The sequence below is a fragment of the Suricata suricatta genome, chromosome 5, assembly GCF_006229205.1.
Source record: "Suricata suricatta isolate VVHF042 chromosome 5, meerkat_22Aug2017_6uvM2_HiC, whole genome shotgun sequence".
Lineage (NCBI taxonomy): Eukaryota > Metazoa > Chordata > Mammalia > Carnivora > Herpestidae > Suricata > Suricata suricatta.
Window position 1 is genome coordinate 71,861,235 of NC_043704.1, and position 22,949 is coordinate 71,884,183.

General features: G+C 37.7%; 1 protein-coding gene and 1 pseudogene across 4 annotated transcripts in view; both read left to right on the forward strand.

Moving 5' to 3' along the window:
* PAK2 (p21 (RAC1) activated kinase 2) overlaps positions 1–22,949 on the forward strand; it is a 76,086-nt gene that overhangs the window by 10,787 nt on the left and 42,350 nt on the right. For all 4 annotated transcript variants that reach the window (XM_029939548.1, XM_029939551.1, XM_029939549.1 and 1 more), the window contains exon 2: positions 20,378–20,585. In XM_029939548.1, coding sequence (XP_029795408.1) covers positions 20,399–20,585 — 187 coding nt within the window. In that variant the 5' untranslated portion in view covers positions 20,378–20,398. The remainder of the gene's footprint in view (positions 1–20,377; positions 20,586–22,949) is intronic.
* On the forward strand, positions 21,098–22,174 carry LOC115292494 (annotated as a pseudogene).

A 22,949-nucleotide genomic window follows, 5' to 3' on the forward strand; every position in this document is an offset into this window, starting at 1 on the left:
CTACTGCTAAAGATCTTCATTATAGATTACACTTAGTCAAAAATAATCACCCTGCTTTCTGAGTCTTGTATTTTATTTAAATTCCTGTTGGTACTAAATGTCTTTGTTCCATAAATTATCCAACTTTCTCATTCTGTGCCATTTTGTTTTAGTTATGTATCCTTTTTTTTTTTTCTTTCTTCCCCCTTTTTTTCTTTAAGGTAGGCTCAAACTCATGACCCTGAAATCAAAAGTCAGATGCTCCACCAACTGAGCCAGCCAGGTGCCCCTAGCCGTGTCTCTTTAAATTACATGTAGTTTGTTTTTGTTTTAATTCATGGTGAATGCTTAAAGTTTATGATCATAATGAATTGTTAGATGTTTCTATCATTTTATTTTTAGTGCTTTTGTTTTTAATGGTTAATTGCTGCTTCTTTAATTGTTATAAAATATACATAAGATAAAATTACCATCTTAACCACTTTAAAGTATACAAATCTTTGGCATTAAGTACACATACAATGTTGTACACCCATCCTCACCATTCATCTCACCTTCCCCAACTGAACCTCTATACTCATTACACACCAACTCCCCATTCCTCCCTACCCTCAATCCTTAGTAACCTATCCCAGATCTACTCTAGTTCTCTTATGATTTTGCCTATTCTAGATGATTCATATAAATGGAATCACACAATATTTGTCCTTTGTGTCTGGCTTATTTCACATACCATATAATGTTTTTATTCATGTGTAGCATGTATTAGTACTTTATTCTTTTTTAATGCTAAATAATACTCCATTGTATTTATTTTTTTTTTAATGTTTTTTTATTTATTTTTGAGAGACAGAGAGAGACAGCGTGAGCAGGGGAGGGGCAGAGAGAGAGGGAGACAAAGAATCCAAAGCAGGCTCCAACCCTGAGCTAGCTGTCAGCACAGAGCCTGATGCAGGGCTTGAACCCATGAGTGGGATCATGACCTGAGCTGAAGCTGGACACTTATCCATCCAACTGAGCCACCTAGGCGCCCCTCCATTGTATTTATATACTTGGCCCTTGAACAATATGGAGATTAGAGGTGTCAAACCTCCCCGCCCCCACGTTTGTGTATAACTTTAGCCTCTCTCAGAACTTAACCACTAGTACCCTACTGTTGACCAGAGGCCTTAATCACTAATAATACCCTAATGTTGACTGGAAGCCTTACCAATAACATAAACAGTGCTTAACACATAGTTTACATATTATATGTATTACAGATTGTATTCTTATGATAAAGGAAGGTAAAAGAAGTGTGTTTATTCATTTACCTGCTGAAGGACAGCAGGTAGCTTTCACATTTGTCGTTTATGAATTAGAGTTGCTATAAAACATCTGTGTTGTTCAAGGGCCAGCTGTATACCACATTTTGTTTATCCAGTTATCTGTTGATATTTTCTATTTTTTGCATTGTAAATCATATTTGGGTTGCTTTTATCTCAGATGTTTGGAATTTATACATCCTGTTTTTAAGTCCACTAATTTATAGTTTATATGAATTCAAGTATAAATCTAGGTTAAAAAAATCTATCTGATTTTTCAGTCTGAAAAAGAAAATTATACTTTGACTCCCCCTATATTAGAAGATAGCTTTTCCTCTTAATCCACTCTAACTTTATCTGCTTTTTTCCTCTCTGATGAGCTTGGAACTTCATATCATTAGTATATTTTTACCCTTTTCATGTTTTTAACTTACCTTTCAAGACTTTTATCTTGGTAATTACATTGAATGTTAACACAAAATCTTTAAGTTTTATTTAAATAGAAGTGGTGCTCATTGCCATTCTCAGTCTTTTTTTTTTTTTTTTTTTTTTTTTACTGTTTATTTTTGAGAGAGAAAGAGAAGGAGAGAGAGAGAATGCCAGGCAGGCTCTGTGCTGTCAGCACAGAGTCCCATGCAGGGCTCAAACTCACGAACTCTGAGGTCATGAACTGAGGTCGAAATCAAGAGTTGGACACTTAACCAAGTGAGTCACCCAGGCGCCCCAACCAATTTTCTCAGTCTTCACATTTAAGTTATTGATTATGTATGTCAACCAGCATTTTCAGCTAATATTTTTAGTAAGAGTAACTAGAAGACATAATTTAATAATTACTAGATCACTAGCATCCTCAGAAATTCTGTAGAAATCATTCTATGTTGTCTTGCGTTAATCATCTTGTTTCAGAGCATTCTGTGCCCGGTAGTGATAAAGATTTTTCTTTTTATTGAAATATTTTGACAGATTATGTCTTTCATACATGTTCATTTATATTACCTGATACGTTTGCTTCTTACAGTCTTTGTACTTGGTTCTTTTTTCATTTCCAGAAATATTTTTTGTTATTTTGTTTATTTTTGAGAGACAGAGACAGTGTGAGCAAGGGAGGGTCAGAGAGAGAGAGGGAGACACAGAATCCAAAGCAGGTTTCAGGCTCTGAGCTAGCTGTCAGCACAGAGCCTGATGCGGGGCTCAAACCCACAAACTGTGAGATTATGACCTGAACCGAAGCCAGATGCCTAACCGACTGAGCCATCCAGGTGCCCCTATTTTTTGTTATTTTGATTTAGTTCTGTTTTCTTTCTTGAAAATACTCGTAATAATTAGGTTGGCTTATTATTTCTTTTGTGTGAGCTTCTCAAATGTTTGTCCTTATCATTCATTTGATCTTCCTTTATCTCTTACAATGTAGGCTTTATTTCTGCTATTGAAATTTTAGCTTCTTTACATCCTTTAAAGATTTACCCTACTCCCTTTTCTTCTTACTCTGGTTTTATTATGATCTTTCCTCTCCATATATGCCTTTCTTTTTTTTTTTTTTTTAATGTTATATTTATTTTTGATACACAGAAAGACAGAGCATGAGAGGGGGACAGGCAGAGAGAGAAGGAGACAGACCAGAAGCAGGCTCCAGGCTCTGAGCTGTCAACACAGAGCCTGTCACGGGGCTCGAACCCACAAACGTGAGATCTGACCTGAGCTGAAGTCGGAGGCCTAACCGACTGAGCCACCCAGGCGCCCCTATGCCTGTTTCATAGAGTTTGCCAAACTGTTTGGAAGTAGGTTGTGTCTTGAGTTTATTCACCATCTAAGTTAGGCTCTGCTTTTATGTGATGGGTAATTTTTTTTAAATTATTTTAATGTTTTATTTATTTTTGATACAGAAGAGACAGTGCATGAGAGGGGGAGGGTCAGAGAGAGAGGGAGACACAGAATCTGAAACAGGCTCCAGGCTCTGAGCTAGCTGTCAGCACAGAGCCTGATGCGGGGCTCGAACCCACGAACGCGAGATCTGACCTGAGCCGAAGTCGGAGGCTTAACCGATTGAGCCACCCAGGCGCCCCAATGGGTAATTTTTTTTAATGTTTTATTTACTTTTGAGAGAGAGAGAGAGAGAGAGAGAGAGAGAGAGAGACAGCTTGAGCAGGGGAGGGTCAGACAGAGAGGGAGACGCAGAATCTAAAGACAGGCTCCAGGTTCTGAGCTAGCTGTCGGCCCAGAGCCTGACGCGGGGCTTGAACCCACGAACCGTGAGATCATGACCTGAGCCGAAGCCGGGTGTTTAACAGACTGAGCCACCCAGGCACCCCTATTTCTTGTGCTACATTTGTTTTTGTTAGAATCAACAAAAATTGTTGAAAGTTTTTTCTGCTTCTTCATCATTGAATTGTAACTGTTACATGTTAGCTGATATGCATTTGTTAGAAATGTTTATGGATTATCCTTACTGAGATTCTGGCTGAAACTTCTTCTTAGGTGTATTGCTGAAAGATACACAGCTCCTAGTCTGAGTTCCAGTGATTAGTAGATATTCATCTAATATGGTAGTGCTGGTGGGATCTTATCCTACTCTGGTTTCTAATATGCACTGTTAGAGCTCTTGATGATTCTAGCATTATACCCGTAACACAACACTTTGCTTATATATGACTATACCTCCCGGGAAGCCATATGCCAATCCATGTTTCTCTGCACTTACACAGCTCCACCTGAACCTTACATACACACAGGCACATAGACACTTCTTGCTTGTTTTCTGAAACTTGCGTGGTAGTCTCCTAAATGTGTGTAGAAAGCTCAGAAGAGAAAATAAGGAACTCTGGCTACCACAAAACCCATCTCTGCATAGCAAGAAACAGCTTAACTAGGTTGGATAATTAGTTTGTTTCTTTGAGGCTGACTTTAGGTCTCTAAATAGAAGGTGACTTGCAGAGAGGACAAGCTATCTTCATATCTTCTCTTAGGCAGATGGTTGAACTTTCTTGTATGAAGCAGAGCATGGCTGAGTCATGAATCTTTTCTCAGTTAAGACTGACCTTATAGCTATTGGAAATCCTTCAGAGATCTGATACGAATTTTTTTCATGGAAATTTGGGATAGACTACATGGGTGGCTTCTGATTTGATACCATTTTTTTTTTATGAGAATAAGCTGGCTCCAATTTTTGTTGAACTTAGATAACCACCCAAGGAATTGAGTAAAATTGGTCTGCTATTGACCATTTTTCAGTAAAAGGTCTTATTTTAGATTGATAGATTATCCCTTTGATAGTCGGAAATGGTATCTTGTTCCAGTTTGCATCTCTCTTTTCATATACTTATTGCCCCACTCCTTTTTGCTGTTTGGGGTTTGTGACCAAAGCTTTGTTTTATTTATTTATTTTTTAAAATAATCTTTGTTGTTCCTTACTTCCCCATTCTCTACCTTACAGGCATTTTGAAGCATTTTGAGTCTTGCCTCTTCTTTCATACTTGGTCATTGTTTCACTTTTTTAGTGTGGAGTTTGGGTGAGGGCCTAGGGGAAGAAAAAAAGAAAAAAAGATCACATTTAGATTACAACATTTTTTAACATTACTGCTTCCTGTGTAAATAGAGACCTTCCGCTCTATTACTTGCCTGGCAAATTCCTTCTCATCCTTCAAAAGCCAAGTCTGATTTGTTGGCCTAATTACTCGTATAATTATGAGCTATGGGTCGTCTTTTCCACTGCATTCCACTCATCCCTATCGCTCTTACCTTATTTCACAATAGTCATCTTGTTATTATTTTCCCACTGATAGCTAACTCAGAGGGGACACTGAATCATAGTTATCTTTGATCTCTAGCATCTGACACAATGTAGACATAAAATAAATATTTGAATGACTTAGGAGAGCCTGAGGTTTTTTTCTTTCAACTATGTCATTTCCCTGCTTCTAGTGTGAAAATAAAAAAAAACAAACAAAACAGGTCCTTCAGGAAGTGGAATTATGAATATATATATATTGACAAATACATATATTTAATTCTGATCTGGGCTTTTTTGTAATGATCATGTACTACTTTTGAGAATAAGAAAAGAAAAATGCTTATTTTTTTATTTTTTATTTTTATTTTTATTATTTTTTTAATGTTTTTATTTATTTTTGATTCAGAGAGAGACAGAGCATGAGAGGGGGAGGGGCAGAGAGAGAAGGAGACACAGAACCGGAAGCAGGCTCCAGGCTCTGAGCTAACTGTCAGCACAGAGCCTGACGTGGGGCTCGAATCCACGAACGTGAGATCTGACCTGAGCCGAAGTCGGAGGCTTAACCGACTGAGCCACCCAGGAACCCCAAAAATGCTTATTTTTTAAACTCATTTTTAATTTAAAAACAATTTTTTTTTTTTTAGTTTTTTTAATGTTTATTGTTTTGAGAGACAGAGTGTGGGTCGGGGAGGGGCAGAGAGAGAGGGAGACACAGACTTTGAAGCAGGCTCCAGGCTCTGGGCTGTCAGCATAGAGCCTTACACGGAGCTTGAACTCACAGACTGCAAGATCATGACCTGAGCCGAAGTTGGATGCTTAACTGAATAAGCCACCCAGGCGCCCCTAAACTCATTTTTTTTAGTTTGTTTATTTTCATAGAATATGCATGTGTGAGCAGGGAAGGGCAAAGCAAAATGGAGAGAGAGAATCCCAAGCAGGCGCCGCGCTGTCACCATGGTGCCCAGCACAGGGATCCATCTAATGGAGAGATCATGACCTGGGCTGAAATGAAGAGTTAAATGCTTAATCGACTGAACCACCCAGGTACCCCGAGACTTTTTGGCCCCGCTCAATAGTCTGACCTTTCACTACTTACTGCCATATGTCCTCTTGTCTCCTTGCTGTTCCATGAACTAGATCATACTTACATGTTCATACTTGTTCCTTTTGCCTGGAATCCCACCTTCTGGGTAGGAATACAATCTGTTGTAAATTCAGGGATTGAATAGTGAGAATTGAGACTATTTAGTATCCTGCTGGTCTTCTCCTGAATATATGGTGGTGAAGGTGAGATTGCTCGATGAGTTTTATCAGTTGTGAGGCTCAGAATAAATAGAACATTTAATTAATTGTCTTAGTTTTCTAGAATAGTGACCTGAAAGAAGACAGAATAGTAACTGTATCTTCAGATTTTGCTGGGTCCCTTCTAGCCTAAAAAAGAACTTTACTTGACTCAGATGCCATCATAGATTAACCTTTCCTTGGTTTATTCATTTAACAATTTTTCATGTAGACAGCTGAACTGGACACAATTCTAGGTGATGTGGTGGCCAACAAAATACTCGATCCATGCTTGTGGAGTTAATAACATAGTAAGGGAAGACAGACATTAAAAAGGCAAATCCAGTGTGATGAAATATTAACAAAGAAAATAAAATAATATACATAGCATGAGAGTGAAGAGGTGTCAGAGAAGATTTTCCAAGAAAGCAGCCTGTACGCCAATACTTGACAAGTGGAGGTGGTGGAGAGAGTGTAGGGTGACCAAGTCAGTCGCAGTTTGCCGAGGGTTTTCCTGGGTTTGCACGGAAAGCTCACGAGGCCCAGGGAAATATGATGACTGGCCATTGGACAGAAAATCGTCCTGGGAGGTCATGTGTGAAGACCTGAGATGGCCATTAGAAAAACTGAAAGAATGGATAAAACTTAAAGCCTGTAGGAAATACATGAAGAAATGAGTGTGGAAAGTTAGAAGCCTGATCATCCATGTATTGTTGGGCTTTATCCCACTTGAAGGCTTTAAGTAGGACACTGAAGTGACAAAGTTTAATGTACTTCAAGATTGCTCCCTGCAGTGGGGAGATTAGACTGGGGAGGGCTGAGAGTGCATTTAGAGATAATAACTGTGATTAAGTCATGGGCTGCAGTGACTTAGAGGTTTTGAGAGGCATGGATAATTTTGAGAATTAAGGTATTATAATAGAGTGTGAAAGCCCGAAACAAATGATTTTGAAAATTGTCTTCCTCCAAGAACATTAATTCCTTAAAAAAGAAAAAAACTGAACATTTTTACTCCCATATTTTTATGTCACCTGGTAGAAATTTTACTAGCAGAACATGTAATCCAGACAGCCATTGTTTGTTTGTTTGTTAAATGATGACTACCCATCTTTTTCTCACATATGAAGAATATAGAATATAGAATGTAGCAGGCATGGCTTTGAAGTTACAAAAATGATTAATTTTCTAAACACAGCAAGAAGTGTGACTTTAAATAGTTTTGTCACCTTGAAAGCAGAGTAACTTCTTTCTTTACCAGGAGTAAACCCTCCATCTCTACCTCTGTTTCCCTCATTCCCTTTCTGCATCTACATGGCTTCTTTTCCAGTAAATTTTTAAAGAATGAGATATAATTCATCTATGATAAAGTCCACCCCTTAAAGGGAATACATTTAAGTGGGACTTTTTGTGTCTTTTGTTCGGTTTCCTTTTTAACTATATTCATAAGGTTACCTAACTGTCACTACTTTTTAATGTTTGCTTTACCATAAATAGAAATCTTGCATCCAATAGTAGACACTCATTGCACCCCAACTGCTCCTGTCCCAAGCAACCACCAATGTATTTTCTGTTTCTATAAATTTGTTCTGGATGTTTAAGCAGATTCATGGAAATGTCTTATGTCGCTGTTTTTTTTTCATTTTAGCACAGTGTTTTCAAGGTTGATCTATATTGTAGCATGTATGAATATTTCTATTTCTTTTTATGGCTAAATAATATTCCATTGTATGGGTACACCACATTTTATTTATCTAGTCATCAGTTAATGGATAGGGTTGCTTTCACTTTTTGACTGCTAGATGAATAGTGCTTCTGTGAACATTTGTATATAGGGTTTTGTGTGGACATACTTTCATTTCTTTTGAGTGTATGCATTAGGGATGGAATTACTGAGTCATAGGGTAACCCCATGTTTAACCTTTTGAGGAGCTACCAGGCTGTTTTCCAAAGTGACTATACCATTTTGCAATCCTGCCAGTGGTGTGTGAAGGTTCTAATTTCTCCATGTCCTCACCACCACCCGTTTCTTTTTGATTGTAGCCATCCTAATGGGTGTGAAATGGTATCTCCTTGTGGCTTTAATTTGCATTTCTCTGATGGCTAATGACATTGAGTATCTTCTAATGTGCTTATTGGCCATTTTTATATCTTTTGAGAAATTTGTATTGACATCTTTTGGGAAAGTATCTTGTATGCAGAGTTGAATGGTTTAAAACAGTGCCTCTCAGAAGCTTTTGGTACTGGACTAACAACTTTTGTAAAATACTATAAAATGGAAATGAAAGAAAAATTAGACATGTAAAATACAAGCCCCTTTTGTTGTTGTTGGTGTCAACGGCAAATTACTGTGAGAGTTACTCAACACTTTCTCTAAATTTTTGTATTTCAGTGAGTACTGGTAAAAAGTCTGTGCAACTCTCTTTGAGTGATACTGTTTTAAATTACTAACAGGCATTTGAAAAGTCGTGCAACTTTTTCTGTGTTTGAACTCAAGCAATTGCTTATTTCTTATATTTTCCGTACTTTCAGCTATGACTCCCAATTCTAACGTGCTACTCCGGTAATCCCACAGAGGGCTGGTTTTGAGGCTTGAGGAGAACACGCATTCATATAGATTTTACACAAGCCAGTTACATTTTATTGGGATGAGCTAGAGGGTGCAGTTTCAGCAAAGATCAGGCAAACTAAGTTTGGGGCCAGTGAGGGTAGCCTTCAGACCCTTTCCCACTTTCCCTCCTAGGACATATACCCTTACTGTTGATGAGACTGTTTGTTAAGGGGAGTTTCTGCCGGGAGGCAGGTTTACCAGTAAGCCTCGTCCTCCTTTGTTTTATTTACATCCACCTTGTCCCCCTGAAATTCCAGCGTGGTTATCTTGTTTGTCAATTACTTGTCACTTGGCTGTAACATCCTTGTTCTGCGCATAATCTCTTAGCTTTTTTTTGCATTTATACAAAAATAAGCATTATTCATCCTCAGCCTCTTTCTGACCCTGCAGCCATGAACATCTCTTATCTTATAGGGTCAAGGTCTAAGCGTGTTGGCTATTCCTCTCTCTGAAACCTTGTGGTCTGGGGACCCCAAGGAATGCATTCTTATGCTATCCTGATTTTTTATGGTTTGGATGGTGAAATTCTGAAACCACTGTGGATCTTTAGGAAGTGTTTTTATTTGTTTACAGTGGTCTTAAACTAATGAGGGTATATAGGGTGTATAGAGTATTTATGAATCACTTGAAGTGAGTTTAAACATTTTTTAGTCTCTGTCTGTTAAAAACATTATATTGGACAGCATCAGACTGAGGAAGCAAATTAAGAAAAATGTTCTTTGCAAGCCATGAGTTTAGAATCTTATAGAGGGGACCTGTGGTGCAGTCAGTTAAGCATTTGACTGTTGATCTCGGCTCAGGTCATGATCTCACAGTTCATGAGTTCAAGTCCCACATTGGGCTCTGTGCTGATGGTGCAGAGCCTGCTTGGGATTGTCTTTCCTTCTCTCTCCCCCTCCCTTGCTCGTTCAGTCTTTCTCTCTCTCTCAAAATAAGTAAATAAACTTTAAAAAAAAAAAGGGGGGGTACGCCTGGGTGGCTCAGTCGGTTAAGCATCCAACTTCGGCTCAGGTCATGATCTCAGTTTGTGGGTTCGAGCTTCGCATCGGGCTCTGCTGCCAGCCTGCTTTGGGTTCTGTGTCTCTCTGCCCCTCCTACACTCATGCTCTGTTTCTGTCTCAATAATAAATAAACATAAAAAAATTTTTAAAAAGGAATGTATTTCTTAAAAATACAAATAAAAAATAAAATCTTGTAGAAAGAGAGAAGAAAAGTTAGATGCCGGGTATTTGAAATTCTAAGTGTGTAAGTGTAAAACTTACAGATGGGACTGTATCATTCTGGGTTCCATCAGGAGAGAAACCGCACAGTAATTTGAACATGAAAAGAATTATTATAACAAGAAGATGGAATAATGAGACATGAGCTAGTAAGAAGTAAATACAAGTCTGAAGAATATAGTAATAGCAGATATAAGGAGCAGCTGCTACCTGGCGCTCATATCTCAGCACCTGGGAAGGAACCCTCCTTCCCCCAGAGCTGGGATGTAGACCTTGTTGGAGACAGCATGGTTGTGGTAGCTGAATGGCAGTGGTGCTGGTGGGCAGAACTGGGCTGGACATCTGTTCTCTGGGAGACTAGAGAAAGCTGTTGAAAGAGAGGTTTGTTAACTCCACTACAGAAGCTCCCGAGAAGAGAGTAGGGGGGACCTGGTGGCTGCTGGTCACCTTGCCCTATAGAAGCCGGATGCTGGAGGAGTCTGGTGAGCAAACACACTGGAACAAGGAGGCAAAACTTTCCTCCTCCTGTGTCTCTCCTGCGCCCTCTACTGGTAAAGCTTCACATCATGCCAGCTGGCTAAGGAAAAACATTTAAAAGTCCCAGGTCCATTTTCAGAGTAGACAAAAAGGAGGAACTTGGAATTGAAAGGTACCAGATCAGTAACCAGCATGGCAATAGTATTAGTGCTGTCAGAGCTCATAGGAGAAGAGCTTCTATGAGATTATGAAAGTTGAAGAAGTAGTAATATATGAGGGGTGCCTGAGTGGCTCAGTCAATCCTCTGACTGTTGATTTTGGCTCAGGTCATGATCTCACAGTTTGTAGGATGAGCCCCACATCAGGCTCTGTGCTGACAGCTTGGAGCCTGCTTGGGATCCTCTTTCTCCCTTTCTCTGCCCCTCCCCCATTCATACTGTTTCTCTTTAAAAGAGTAGTATATGAAGCTCTTGTAAGATCAGTGGTGTTAGTATAGTGTTTCAGCTATGGTTGACATACAATGTCGTCTTGGTTTCAGGTGTACAGTATACTGATTTGAGAATTCTGTATATTATGAAATGCACACAGTAAGTGTGGTTACCATCTGTCACCATACAATGTTATTACTACAGTCTTATTGACTGTATTCCCTGTGCTGTATTTTTTCGTCCCTATGACTGCTTTGTTTTATAACTGGATGTTTGTACCTCTTAATCCCCTTTACCTTTGCCTATTCAACCCAAGGTTTTAATTTTTTTAATTGAAGATGACAGCTGTTATTCCTCATTAAAAATCCATTTTATAAAAATTAGAATATAGACAAATATTTTTCTCCTTGTGTATATTGTAGAAAGGTGGGGCATTCAGCTCTATTAATCATTTGATCAAATATAGCTAGGTAGAGGAGATAGTTGGGAGGGAAAAGATTTCTATGGTGGTGCTTGCTGCTGCTTTTGTATATTTGTTTACAGAAAAAATGGGCTTTGAAATATAGTAATGCTCAGTGATGTATATTAGCATTTTGAGGAACTTTCTATTTTTGATGTTTATACAAAATTCATTTTTATGTGACTACTTTAACATTTTTTTATTTAATTTTTTGTATTTTTTTAAATTCCAGCATAATTAACAGACGGTGTTATATTAGTTTCAGGTGTACAGTATAGTGATTCAACAATTCTAGGTATGTTTTAAATCTTTTTTAAAATATTTATTCATTTTTGAACGGGTAGAGAGAGAAAGATACACAGAATCTGAAGCAGGCTCCAGGCTCTGAGCTTGCGGTCAGCACAGAGCCTGATGTGGGGCTCGAACCCACAAACCGTGAGATCATAACCTGAGCCCAAGTTGGACGCTCCACCGACTGAGCTACCCAGACACTCCTCAACAATTCTAGGTGTTAATCAGTGCTCACCACTACAATCCCTTTCACCTATTTTACCCATCCCTCCCCCACTCACCTCCCCGTTGTTGACCATCAGTTTGTTTTCTGTATTTAGGAGTCTGGTTTTTTGTCTCTTTTTTTGTTGTTTGTTTGTTTTGTTACTTAATTTCCATGCATGAGTGCAATCATAAGGTATTTGTCTTCTGACTTAATTTACTTAGCGTTATATCCTCTGGATCCTTCCACGTTTTTCCATATAACAAGGTTTCATTCTTTTTTGTGGCTGGGTAATATTCCATTATAGTTATATACCATATCATTATTCATCTGTTTATAAAAAGGTTTTTTAACGTTTATCCATTTTTGAGAGACAGAGTGTGAGCAGGGGAGGGGGAGCAAGACACAGGAGTGAGACACAGGATCCAAAGCAGGCTCCAGGCTCTGAGCTGTCAGCACAGAGCCTGATGCGGGGCTTGAACTCACAAACCGTGAGATCATGACCCAAGCCAAAGTTGGACTCTTAACCAGCTGAGCCACCCAGTCTCCATTCATCTGTTGATAGACACTTGGATTGCTTCCATAATTTGTTTATTGTAAATAATGCTGCAATAAACTTAGGAGTGCATTTATCTTTTTGAATTATTATTTTTCATATTCTTTGGGTAAGTGCACAGTAGTAGAATTTACTGGATCATATGGTAATTCTATTTTAATTTTTTGAGGAATCTCCATACTGTTTTCCATAGTGGCTCACACCATTTTGCATTCCCACCAACAGTGTACAAGGGTTCCTTTTTCTCCATGTCCTTGCCAACAATTGTTGTTTCTTGTGTGTTTGAGATTGCTAGAAGTCTTATCAAATAGTGTTATTACACTTATAAGATACTGAAAACTCAAGATTCATTTGCTATTTATGTAAGGTGTAAGTAAAATATACGAAGCAAGTTGTGCTTTTTAAATCATAGTTTGTACCATAGTTGATCCAAGTTAGATTACAAAAAAATTTAATAATTTTTACTAGTTAAGACTGACTAGTTCCAGACACCACTTCTTTTTTTCATTTCTGTTGTATATTTAGGTTCCCTTGGTCTCCTTCAGTAGACAATTGATGAATTGTTTGTTTTTGAGTTGTGTCACAATCAAACAATAGGCCTGTTAGATGAGTACAGTGTGTTTGGGGCTTTCTGTTTCGCCTACTTGTTTTTCACTGAAAAGTAGCAAAAAGAAAACAGATTTGGAGAGAGGCACTATTTATCATTTTTTTTAATAAACCATTTTTGGGTAATGATGGAGCAAAACATTAGTAAATCAGAATTTTATTTGAATTGTCTTTATATTTGTTGTTTCTGGCTAAAATATAAGATGTAAAGAACCTTATCACATTGTCACTACTTTTTAGGCATTTGACACCCATCAGTAGAAGCAGTGCACACAAAACAATAACACTGTCTGATGGAAAAGGACTAAAGACTAAGGCCATGAATTAGCTATTAAGGGAAAAGTATACATTTTTCCAAAGAAATTTTTATTAATATAGATAGTTTATATGTTGTCTAGGGAAATGCTTTTTGATAGAGGACTAATGTAGGAAGACTATTTCTTCTGGTGACAGAATATACTACCATAAATCAGTAAATATTATTGCCTTAATATATGCAAGGATCAGTCTTAAACATAAAGGAGACCGTACAATATATAATAATAGGAGTGGTGGTGGTGGTGGTGGTACCTTTCCGTTGTTTGAAGTCTTGAGCAGGAAAGACACCTAAAATAATAATTAAGGACGCACAGTTGCAACTCTTTGCCAGAGAGTCCTTTAAAGGTTTTATTTTTAAGTACTCTCTAGGGGTGCCTGACTGACTCACAGGAGCTTGTGACTCTTTTATTTATTTATTTATTTTAACATTTACTCATTTTTGAGAGAGAGAGTGCAAGTGGGGGAGGGACAGAGAGAGAGGGAGACACAGAATCTGAAGCAGGCTCCAGACTGAGCTGTCAGCACAGAGCCCAACCTGGGGCTCCAACCCACCAGCGATGAGATCATGACCGGAGCCAAAGTCAGACGCTTTACCGACTTAGCCAGCCAGATGCCCCAAGAGGGATTCGATATATTCACCTGCTTAGGAAAAAACAGCATGAGATTGAGATGTTACTGACCTTGAATTCTGGTCTTAGTTTGTTAGTAATTAGATTCAGCCTACTTATTTTGGGGGGTGTTGGTTCTTCACATATAAAATAAGAAAGATGGACCAGATAGATTTGAATCCAGCTTTATTACTCTCTGAATTAGTTTTCCTGTGTAACTTGTATTCAGAGGATGTGAGGGGCATGTGGTAGGGAGGTCATTCTTGTTCAGAGGATTTGAAGGATCATTTTGAATAGGAATAGACAGGAATGATCTTACATAGGAAATAATTCTTGCTGCGCATTGAAAGACTTGGTTAGATAGAGAAAAGGCTGCAAAAAATTTAAGAATAGAGAACTATATACACAAGATTGATTTAGGCCAGAAAATTCTTTGGTGTATTTGGGTAAAATGAGGCATATGATTTGTGTGGTGCATTCATATGGTATCAGATTGATTCAGTAGTAAATGTCCCTAAATATCAGAGTTTAGTCCTCAGTCTGTTGGTTATGGGTAGCTCTAAGCAAAACCTGAATGCATAGAAACTCTTTAGGAAGCTGGTTAAAGCTTCTAACCTATTCCTTTGAGTAGCACTTGAGGACATTGATTCTGATTAGAGAAATCCTGAGATGAAGTGATAAAGTCCTCAGCTAAGCCAATGTCAGAGTATCAAGGATCGTCATGTTTATATTTACTAAGATCTAACCACTTATGAGACTTAGAATTGTTGTTATCATGTTTGTCATCTTGAGTAATTCCATTAAGGACATCTACGACCCATATGTTTAATGTGAAATTTGGGGTTTATTTAAACATGCGTTGCCTGTAAGATAGTAACATCATGTTAATTGGTATTTCCTTGAGACAGTTAATTCAACTTTATCTGTAATGCATAATCACCAAGAAGAATGTTCTGAAACAAATAATGTATTAGCTCCTCTTTAGTTCTGTTGGACTGGATGTGTGCAGCAAATTAAAAAGCTACTGTGCAGTATATTAAAATAGAGCAGTAAAGAAAATGTTTTAGATGAACAAAGTACTTTATATAGAATGGCTCTGTTTTGAAAGGATGGATAAATATGCGTCTTTTGCAACCTCAAGAAAACAATAATTGGGGTATGACAGTGAGGTGTAGAGCTGGGATATACTTTAAAGCAGCAGTTCTCAAAATGTGGTCTGTGGTATTGGGTTCTGTGAGGTCAAAATCTATTTTCATAATAATACTAAGATATTATGTCAACAGCCTTTCGTACTGTTGACATTTGCAGCACTGGTAGGTAAAACAGCCTGTATTTTAGCACGGATTAAGGCAGTGACCATGCACCTGTAGGTTTTTTTGTTTTTTTTAAGCTAGTTTCATTTAAGAATGTACTTCATATTTGCAACTACATAGAATAAACTAGAAGGTATTATACTAAGTAAAAATAGAAGTCAAATATCATATGACTTCACTCATATGTGGAATTTAAGATGCAAAACAGATGAACATAAGGGAAGGGAAGCAAAAATAATATAGAAACGAGGGGGACAAAACAGAACAGTCTTAAATACAGAGAACAAACTGAGGGTTGCTGGTAGGGTGGTAGGTGGAAGGATGGGCCAAATGGGTAAGGGACATTAAGGAGGACACTTGTTGGAATGAGCATTGGGTGTTATACATAGGAGATGACTCAATGGAATCTTCTCCTGAAATCATTATTGCACTAAATGCTAACTAACTTGGATGTAAATTTAAAAATAAATAAAATTTTTTAAAATGTGCTTCATTAAATTAATAAAATGTTTAATTTTGTATGTCTTATTTTTATTTTTATTTTTGAGAGGGAGGGTGGAATCTCAAGCAGGCCCCACGCTCTGTGCGGAGCCTGCCTCAGGCCTCCATCACATGACTGAGATCATGACCTGAGCTGAAATCAAGAGTCAGAGGCTTAACTGACTGAGCCACCCAGGCGTCCCTATGTCTTTATTTTTAGGTTCACTTTTAAAGTGTTTTATGTAGCAGGACACCTGGGTAGCTCAGTCAGTTAAGCATCCGACTTTGGCTCAGGTCATGATCTCACGGTTCTTGAGTTCGAGCCCCATGTGGGGCTCCGTGCTGACAGCTCAGAGCCTGAAGCTGCTTTGGATTTTGTGTCTCCCTCTCTTTCTGCCCCTCCCAACTCGTGCTCGGTCTCTGTCTCTCTCTCTCTCAAAAATCGTTAAAAAATTTTTTTTTAAATTTCAGATATTCACATAGCTAAAACTTACCATTTTACAGTTACAAGTCAGTGGTTTTAAGATATTAAAAAGGTTGTGCAATGTCTAATGTCTTATTCCAGAACATTTTCATTCCCCAGAAAGAAGCTCCATAGCCATTAGTAGTCGCATCCCATTCCCTCACCTCTTAGTGACTGCTTGTCACCCTCTGTCTTTATGGAAATATTTGCATGTTCTTGACATTTCATATAAATGAAATCATACAGTATACGGTGTTCTTGGGTCTTTCTTTTTCCACTTATATTTTAAAGGTCCGGACATGTTGTAGCTTGTATTAGCACTTTACTCCTTTTTGTGGCCAAATATTCCATTGTGTAGATATGCGACATTTTATCTGTCCATCTGTTGATGGATAGTTTAGTTGTTTTTATCTTTTGCCTATTATGAATAATACTATGAACATGAATACACAACTTATTTGTGGACTTATGTTTTCAGTTCTCTTAGGTATATACTGGGAGTGGAATTGCTAGGTCATATTGTAGGCAATTCTATAACTTTTTAAGGAACTTATTACATAATTCCTTTTTAAACAGGCTTTTATTGTGGAATAGTTTAGATTTGCAGAGAGAGTAGATTTCCTGTATAACTATCACCTCTCTTCTCCTAATGTTAACACGAACTCTAAAATGTCTGTCAAAGCAAAGAAGCCAACATTGGTGTATTACTTTTAACTAAATTTTAGATTTTACTTGGATTTCACCAGTTTTTCCACTAATGTCCTTTTTCGTTACAGAATATAACACTGTCATGTTTTCCTTAGACTCCTCTGCTCTGTGACAGTTCCTCAGTCTTTCTTTGTTTTTCATGTCCTTGATAGGTTTTTTTAATGTTTGTTTTTGAGAGAGAGGGAGACACAGAACCTGAAGCAGGCTCCAGGCTCCAAGCTGTCAGCACACAGCCTGGCATGGGGCTTAAACTCATCAACCATGAAATCTTGACCTGCGCCAAAGTCAGATGCTTAACCGACCAGGCCACTCAGGTGTCCCTTTGAGGAGTATTGGTCAGAAATTTTTGTAGAATGTCCCTCAATTTGGATTTACCTGACGTCTTTCTCGTGGTTAGACTGTGGTTATGGAATTTGAGGAAGAATACCACAGAGGTGAAGTATGTTTCTCATCATATTCGATCAGGTTGTGAGTGACATCAACATAACTTAACTCCTGGAGATGTTTAACCTTGATCACTTGGTTAATGCAGTGTTTGCCACATTTTTCCACCATGAAGTTATTTTTCCCTTTCCATACTCTACCTTTTGGAAATGAATCGCTAGATCAGCATATACTCAAGTGGGAAAGGAAGTTAAGTTCCAACTCGTAGGAAGGGATGTAGCTACAATTAGTATTTGGAATTCTTTTATGAGGAAAATTGGCACGCCACCATTTTATTTATTCATTTGTACTGATATGAACTGTATATATTTATCTTATACTTTAGGTTAAATATAATGCTACTTTATTTTTTTGCTCCAATCATTCCAGCATGGCTTTTGGGAGCTCTTTCCTGTGTTCCTTATCCTTTTTAAGTACTTCCTTACCTTCTGACAATATAAGATACTCTAGGCTTATCCTCATTATCCCAGTCCCAGGCCTAAAACCAGCCATTTCTTCAACGAGCCCTGATGTACAGTTAAGTAATTTAATTTGCCCAAGGTCACACACCTAGATAAATGGTGAAACAAGGATTCCAACCAAGGGAATCTGATTCCTCAACCCATGCTCTTAATCGTAACATTGGACAGCATGCAGCTGAAGGTGCACTGGCAGTTTCTAGTCATGTTCTGTCTGTCTTGGGCTACAGTTGGTAGTTTATACTAAATAATTATTGTGCCCTGTTTTATATTGAATTTTTTTAATCAGCTCTGATGATTATAATCAAGCTAAAAATTACTTGTTAGCCACACTTAACTACTGTTAATATTTTGGTGCATTTCTTTCCTTAAATGCATGCAAATGCATTTTGAAATTTTGTTATTACCCTAATTTTTAAATACGCACAAATATGGAGCATTTACAGTGTAACCAAAATCTGAACCATACGGTGCCTGTTGTAACTGGTGATTAAGATGAAAGTGAGCGACTGTAGAGTCATTTTGTTTTGCCTTGATGTTATGGTCACATAAGAGATAAACATCTGTCTTGATTTATCATGTCCTCAAGTAATCCTCCAAGTATTGTTACTAAGCCTTATCTTTCTTCCATTTCTAGCAATAGATAAGTCCTGTCTGGTGATGCACACCTGACAGTCCACGCACAAGAACAGCCAATTGCATCTCAGTCCCAAGCAAAAGAAACCCCACATGATGTGACCACTTGGTTTGGAAGAATCATCTGACTAGGTCCTCTGCATCACATTCTTAGAATCCACCCCCATTTCTTCTTTTGGCCGCCAATACTAACTTTACTTCAGGAAGTCTTTCTCACACACACAGATCTTACTTTACTCTCTTCTCCCAGCCGTTCTCTAGGTGGTTATCCCCAGAAAAGTTTATTTTTCCCCTTTACATTCTCTCCTTCCTCTTTTGTGGGCTGAAAAGTAATTGTCATTATGGCAGAAATACAATGGTTCTGGGGCGCCTGCCTGGGTGGCTCAGTCGGTTAAGCATCCAGTCTCTTGATTTCCACTCAGGTCATGATCTCACAGTTTGAGCCTTACACTGGGCTCTGTGCTGACTCTGTCGAACCTGCTTGGGATTCTCCCTCTCTCTCACTCTTTCTCTGCCCCTCCTCTGCTCTTGCTCTCTGTCTCCCTCAAAATAAATAAACTTTAAAAAATTATTTAAATGATTCTGTCTCTCTCCCTCCCTTTCCCTCTGCCCTGCTCCTTCACGCACATGTGTGCTCTCTCAAATAAACTTTTTAAAATTTATTTTTAATTTTATCTAAATATAGTTGGTATTCTTTGCATTGTGCATATACAGAATTTTGTTCACTTCCATGCATTAAGTAGCTATAATAGAATCAAGATCTAATTACCAATCAAAATCTTGTTTAGTGGGGAGATGTGTTGTTTCCTAATCTGGAAGTTAGTCATACCCTTTCCTTTACTGCTGACTTTAAATGTGTGTAATCTACCTTTTGTAAAAGGCCTAAAATATGTAAATATATTTATAAATATATATGTAAATAAGGTTTATGTAATATTATGTGATAATTAATTATATACACACACACATCTATATAGATAGATAGATAGATGTAAAGAGGGTTGACATTTTCTACTAAATTAATCATGTGGATTAAGTGAAATTACTTAACTGCCTGAACAGGGCATCACAGGTTGACAGAAACTTGGGATTTGGCCATACTCTGGTTTTGAGCCAAAATCTAGATTTACTTTTGAACTGAATCAAGTTCTGTGGGACCTTCTGCAAAGCTTGCAAGTGACTCACACCCATGGTTAGAATATTAAATTTTCAGAGAAACCAAATATTACATCAGTGGCACATCCTCATCCTTTAGGAGAGTCTATATGAAGGCTAAGTTGCAATCACAAGACTAGAGAAGCATGGAATCCGTTTCTTCGTAAGAAGCGGTGTGGGTTGATGTATTTAATAGCAAGCATTCTATCTTTGCTATAGAAATGGACCTATCAGGCACCTATCCTTTAATTTGCCGGTTAGAACATAATCTTCCTCTTTGGAATTCTTTTTAAGAGAATGTCGTCTGTCTTTTCATTGGAATATTTACTCTTAGAATCAATTGATTGGGTGAATATCTTTTGATATGTTAGTCTTGTCATGCTTTCCCAAAGCTTACCGCAGTCCCCTCAGCTGTACATGGCTTTTCAAACATTCCCTCAGCTAACCATTTACCCCCTTTGCTAGGGGAGATTACCTGTATTAATAACCAATTTCGTCTCTTACTCATTAAGTTTTACAGAGTTTGCAAACTTCACTCTGAATGGATAACATTTTCTAATTCAGAGTTGGAAAGAGGACAGTTATTACTGTTTCTGCTTGTCTGTACAATTTTTACCTTGCTATTGACTGTATGATTTTTGCCTATCTATTTCAGGCCACATCATAATTCCAAATCATGTCTGATAACGGAGAACTGGAAGACAAGCCTCCAGCACCTCCTGTGCGAATGAGCAGTACCATTTTTAGCACTGGAGGCAAAGACCCTTTGTCAGCCAATCACAGTTTGAAACCTTTGCCCTCTGTTCCAGAGGAAAAAAAGCCCAGGAATAAAATCATCTCCATATTCTCAAGCACAGAGAAAGGTAAATAGCTACAGTGGCTTCAAGAGTCTTGGTTATTATTATTATTTTTTTAATATTTATTTTTGAGAAAGAGCAGTGGGGGGGGGAGGCAGAGAGAGAGGGATACAGGGAATCCAAAGCAGGCTCTGAGCCCAACATGGGGCTTAAACCCATGAATTGTGAGATCCTGACCTGAGCTGAAGTCAGATACTCAACCAACTTAGTCATCTAGGCGCCCCACAAGTCTCAGTTGTATTTTATGTTACCGATTTTGATATCTTTCTTCTTCAATTATGATATCTTTTCAATTAAAGTATAATAATAAGTTAATATTTTTATGGTGAGAACAATAACAGATCTAAGAAAACAGTTGATGGTGGTATATGGGCACCATTAGAAAGGCTAGTTTCTCTTAACCTTTGATAGTAAAGAGTAAAACTGTTTTTTACTCATCTACTTGGTATATCAAATAAGTTTCTGTAGTCCTCTTCTTCATTTTTTAAGGCTTGAGTCATAGTTTATAGCTTCCCAACATGAATGACATTTGGATATTTGAAAAAGAACTAATTAAGAGTATTTCTGATTTTTCAGTCTTAGTAATACTTAGAACTATCTTTTTATCTTGTATTTTCTGAGACAACACTTGTCATCAGTACGTTAATGTGTCTTCTGCAAACATGAGTCTAGTCCAAGGTTTCTCAGTCTTGGTAAGATTGACATTTGGGGGCCAAATAACTTTGATGCAGGGTTCTATCGTATGCATCATAGAACATCCTATAAGCCATTCCTAACTTTTACCCACTAGATGTCAGTAGCACCTCTCACCCAGCTATGACAACTAAAAATGTCTCCAGACATTGCTAGCTATCCTCTGTAGGGCAAAGTCCCCTTCGATTAACAACCACCAGCCTAGTTACACAAGCTGAGATAAAAACTATAAATAGTCATCTCATATAAATTGCAGTCACTAAATTTTTTTGGTGCCAAACCTAAGGAAAGAATTTGTGGTTTTCAGACCATTACAAATTTTAAAATTAGATAGGGATTATGCTGGTAATGGATTATACAGTAAGAATTAGAGATTAGTTTAATTACAGTAAGTATGACTATATGGCTCTGATAGCTAATAATAGATAAACGTATAGATAAAGATATATTTCTACTTATATAGGTAGCCAGGTTAGCCATGGAGAAGGAAATCTAAGTAGAAGAAGTGTAGTGCTTTGTACATAATAGTAAATATACAGGGCCTGTTGGTGTGGTCGTGGCAGGTTTAGTGAAGATCACTGGCCTTGCGCAATTGGCTTTGTGTAAGAGCCCACAGGAGAGGCCAAGAATACTGTACACAAAGATGCCTGATGTTTTTGAGCAAATTCCTAAAAATGCAAAATATAGAAAGTATACAGAACAGATTACAATGAGAAGTTGAATATGGTTAAAGTGGAACTAGATGTTAAGAAATTAGAAGACCAACTTCAGGGTGGCCAACTAGAAGAGGTGATTCTTTAGGCTGAAAATGAACTAAGTCTGGCAAGAAAAATGATACAGTGGAAACCATGGGAACTTTTAGTGGAAGAGCTTCCTGCAACCAATGGAAATGGCCAATATAATCATTAAATGACTGTTGTGTTGATGGGGAACTAATATAATTAACTGTTCTATTAAAAATGTTTCCATATTATTGACATAATCAAGAAAACGAATATAGGACATATTTAGGAGACTTGTTAAAATTGATGACTATGGTAATAGGGATTTTTGAATCCATTTTTGATATGTAAAGCCTTCATTTAAATTGTCTCAAAGATGGTTTTCCTGGGTTTTGTTGCTGTTGTTGTTGTTATTTATTTAACAGAGAGATTAACAGATTTGAAAGTTAACTGGAAAAATTCCTATAGATTTTCAGTGCAGAGCCTGTAATTGAAATGTGAAGTCATTTTAGTGTCTTCATATCATTTAATTGTTTTATCCTGAAAAAAAAAAACAGGGAAAGTAATTATTGTTTAGACACGTTTTATAGGTCCCTGAAGTGAAATAGTAAGAGTAAAAACCATTAAATGGTAAGTTGAAATTGATTTGGGGGATGCCTGAGTGTCTCAGTCGGTTCAGCATCTGACTTCAGCTCAGGTCATGATCTCACAGTTGGTGAGTTCAAGCCCCTCATCAAGGCTCTGTGCTGAATGCTTCCTCAGAGCCTGGAGGCTGCTTTGGATTTTGTGTCTCCTTCTCTCTCTGACCCTCACCGTTCATGCTCTGTCTTACTCTATCTCTCAAAAAATAAATAAATGTTAAAAACAAGAAAGAAAGAAAGAAATTGATTTGGTATTTCAAAAAAAGATTTCTTATTTGCAGTGGTAATTGGAAAAACTTTTTCTTTTGTCTCAT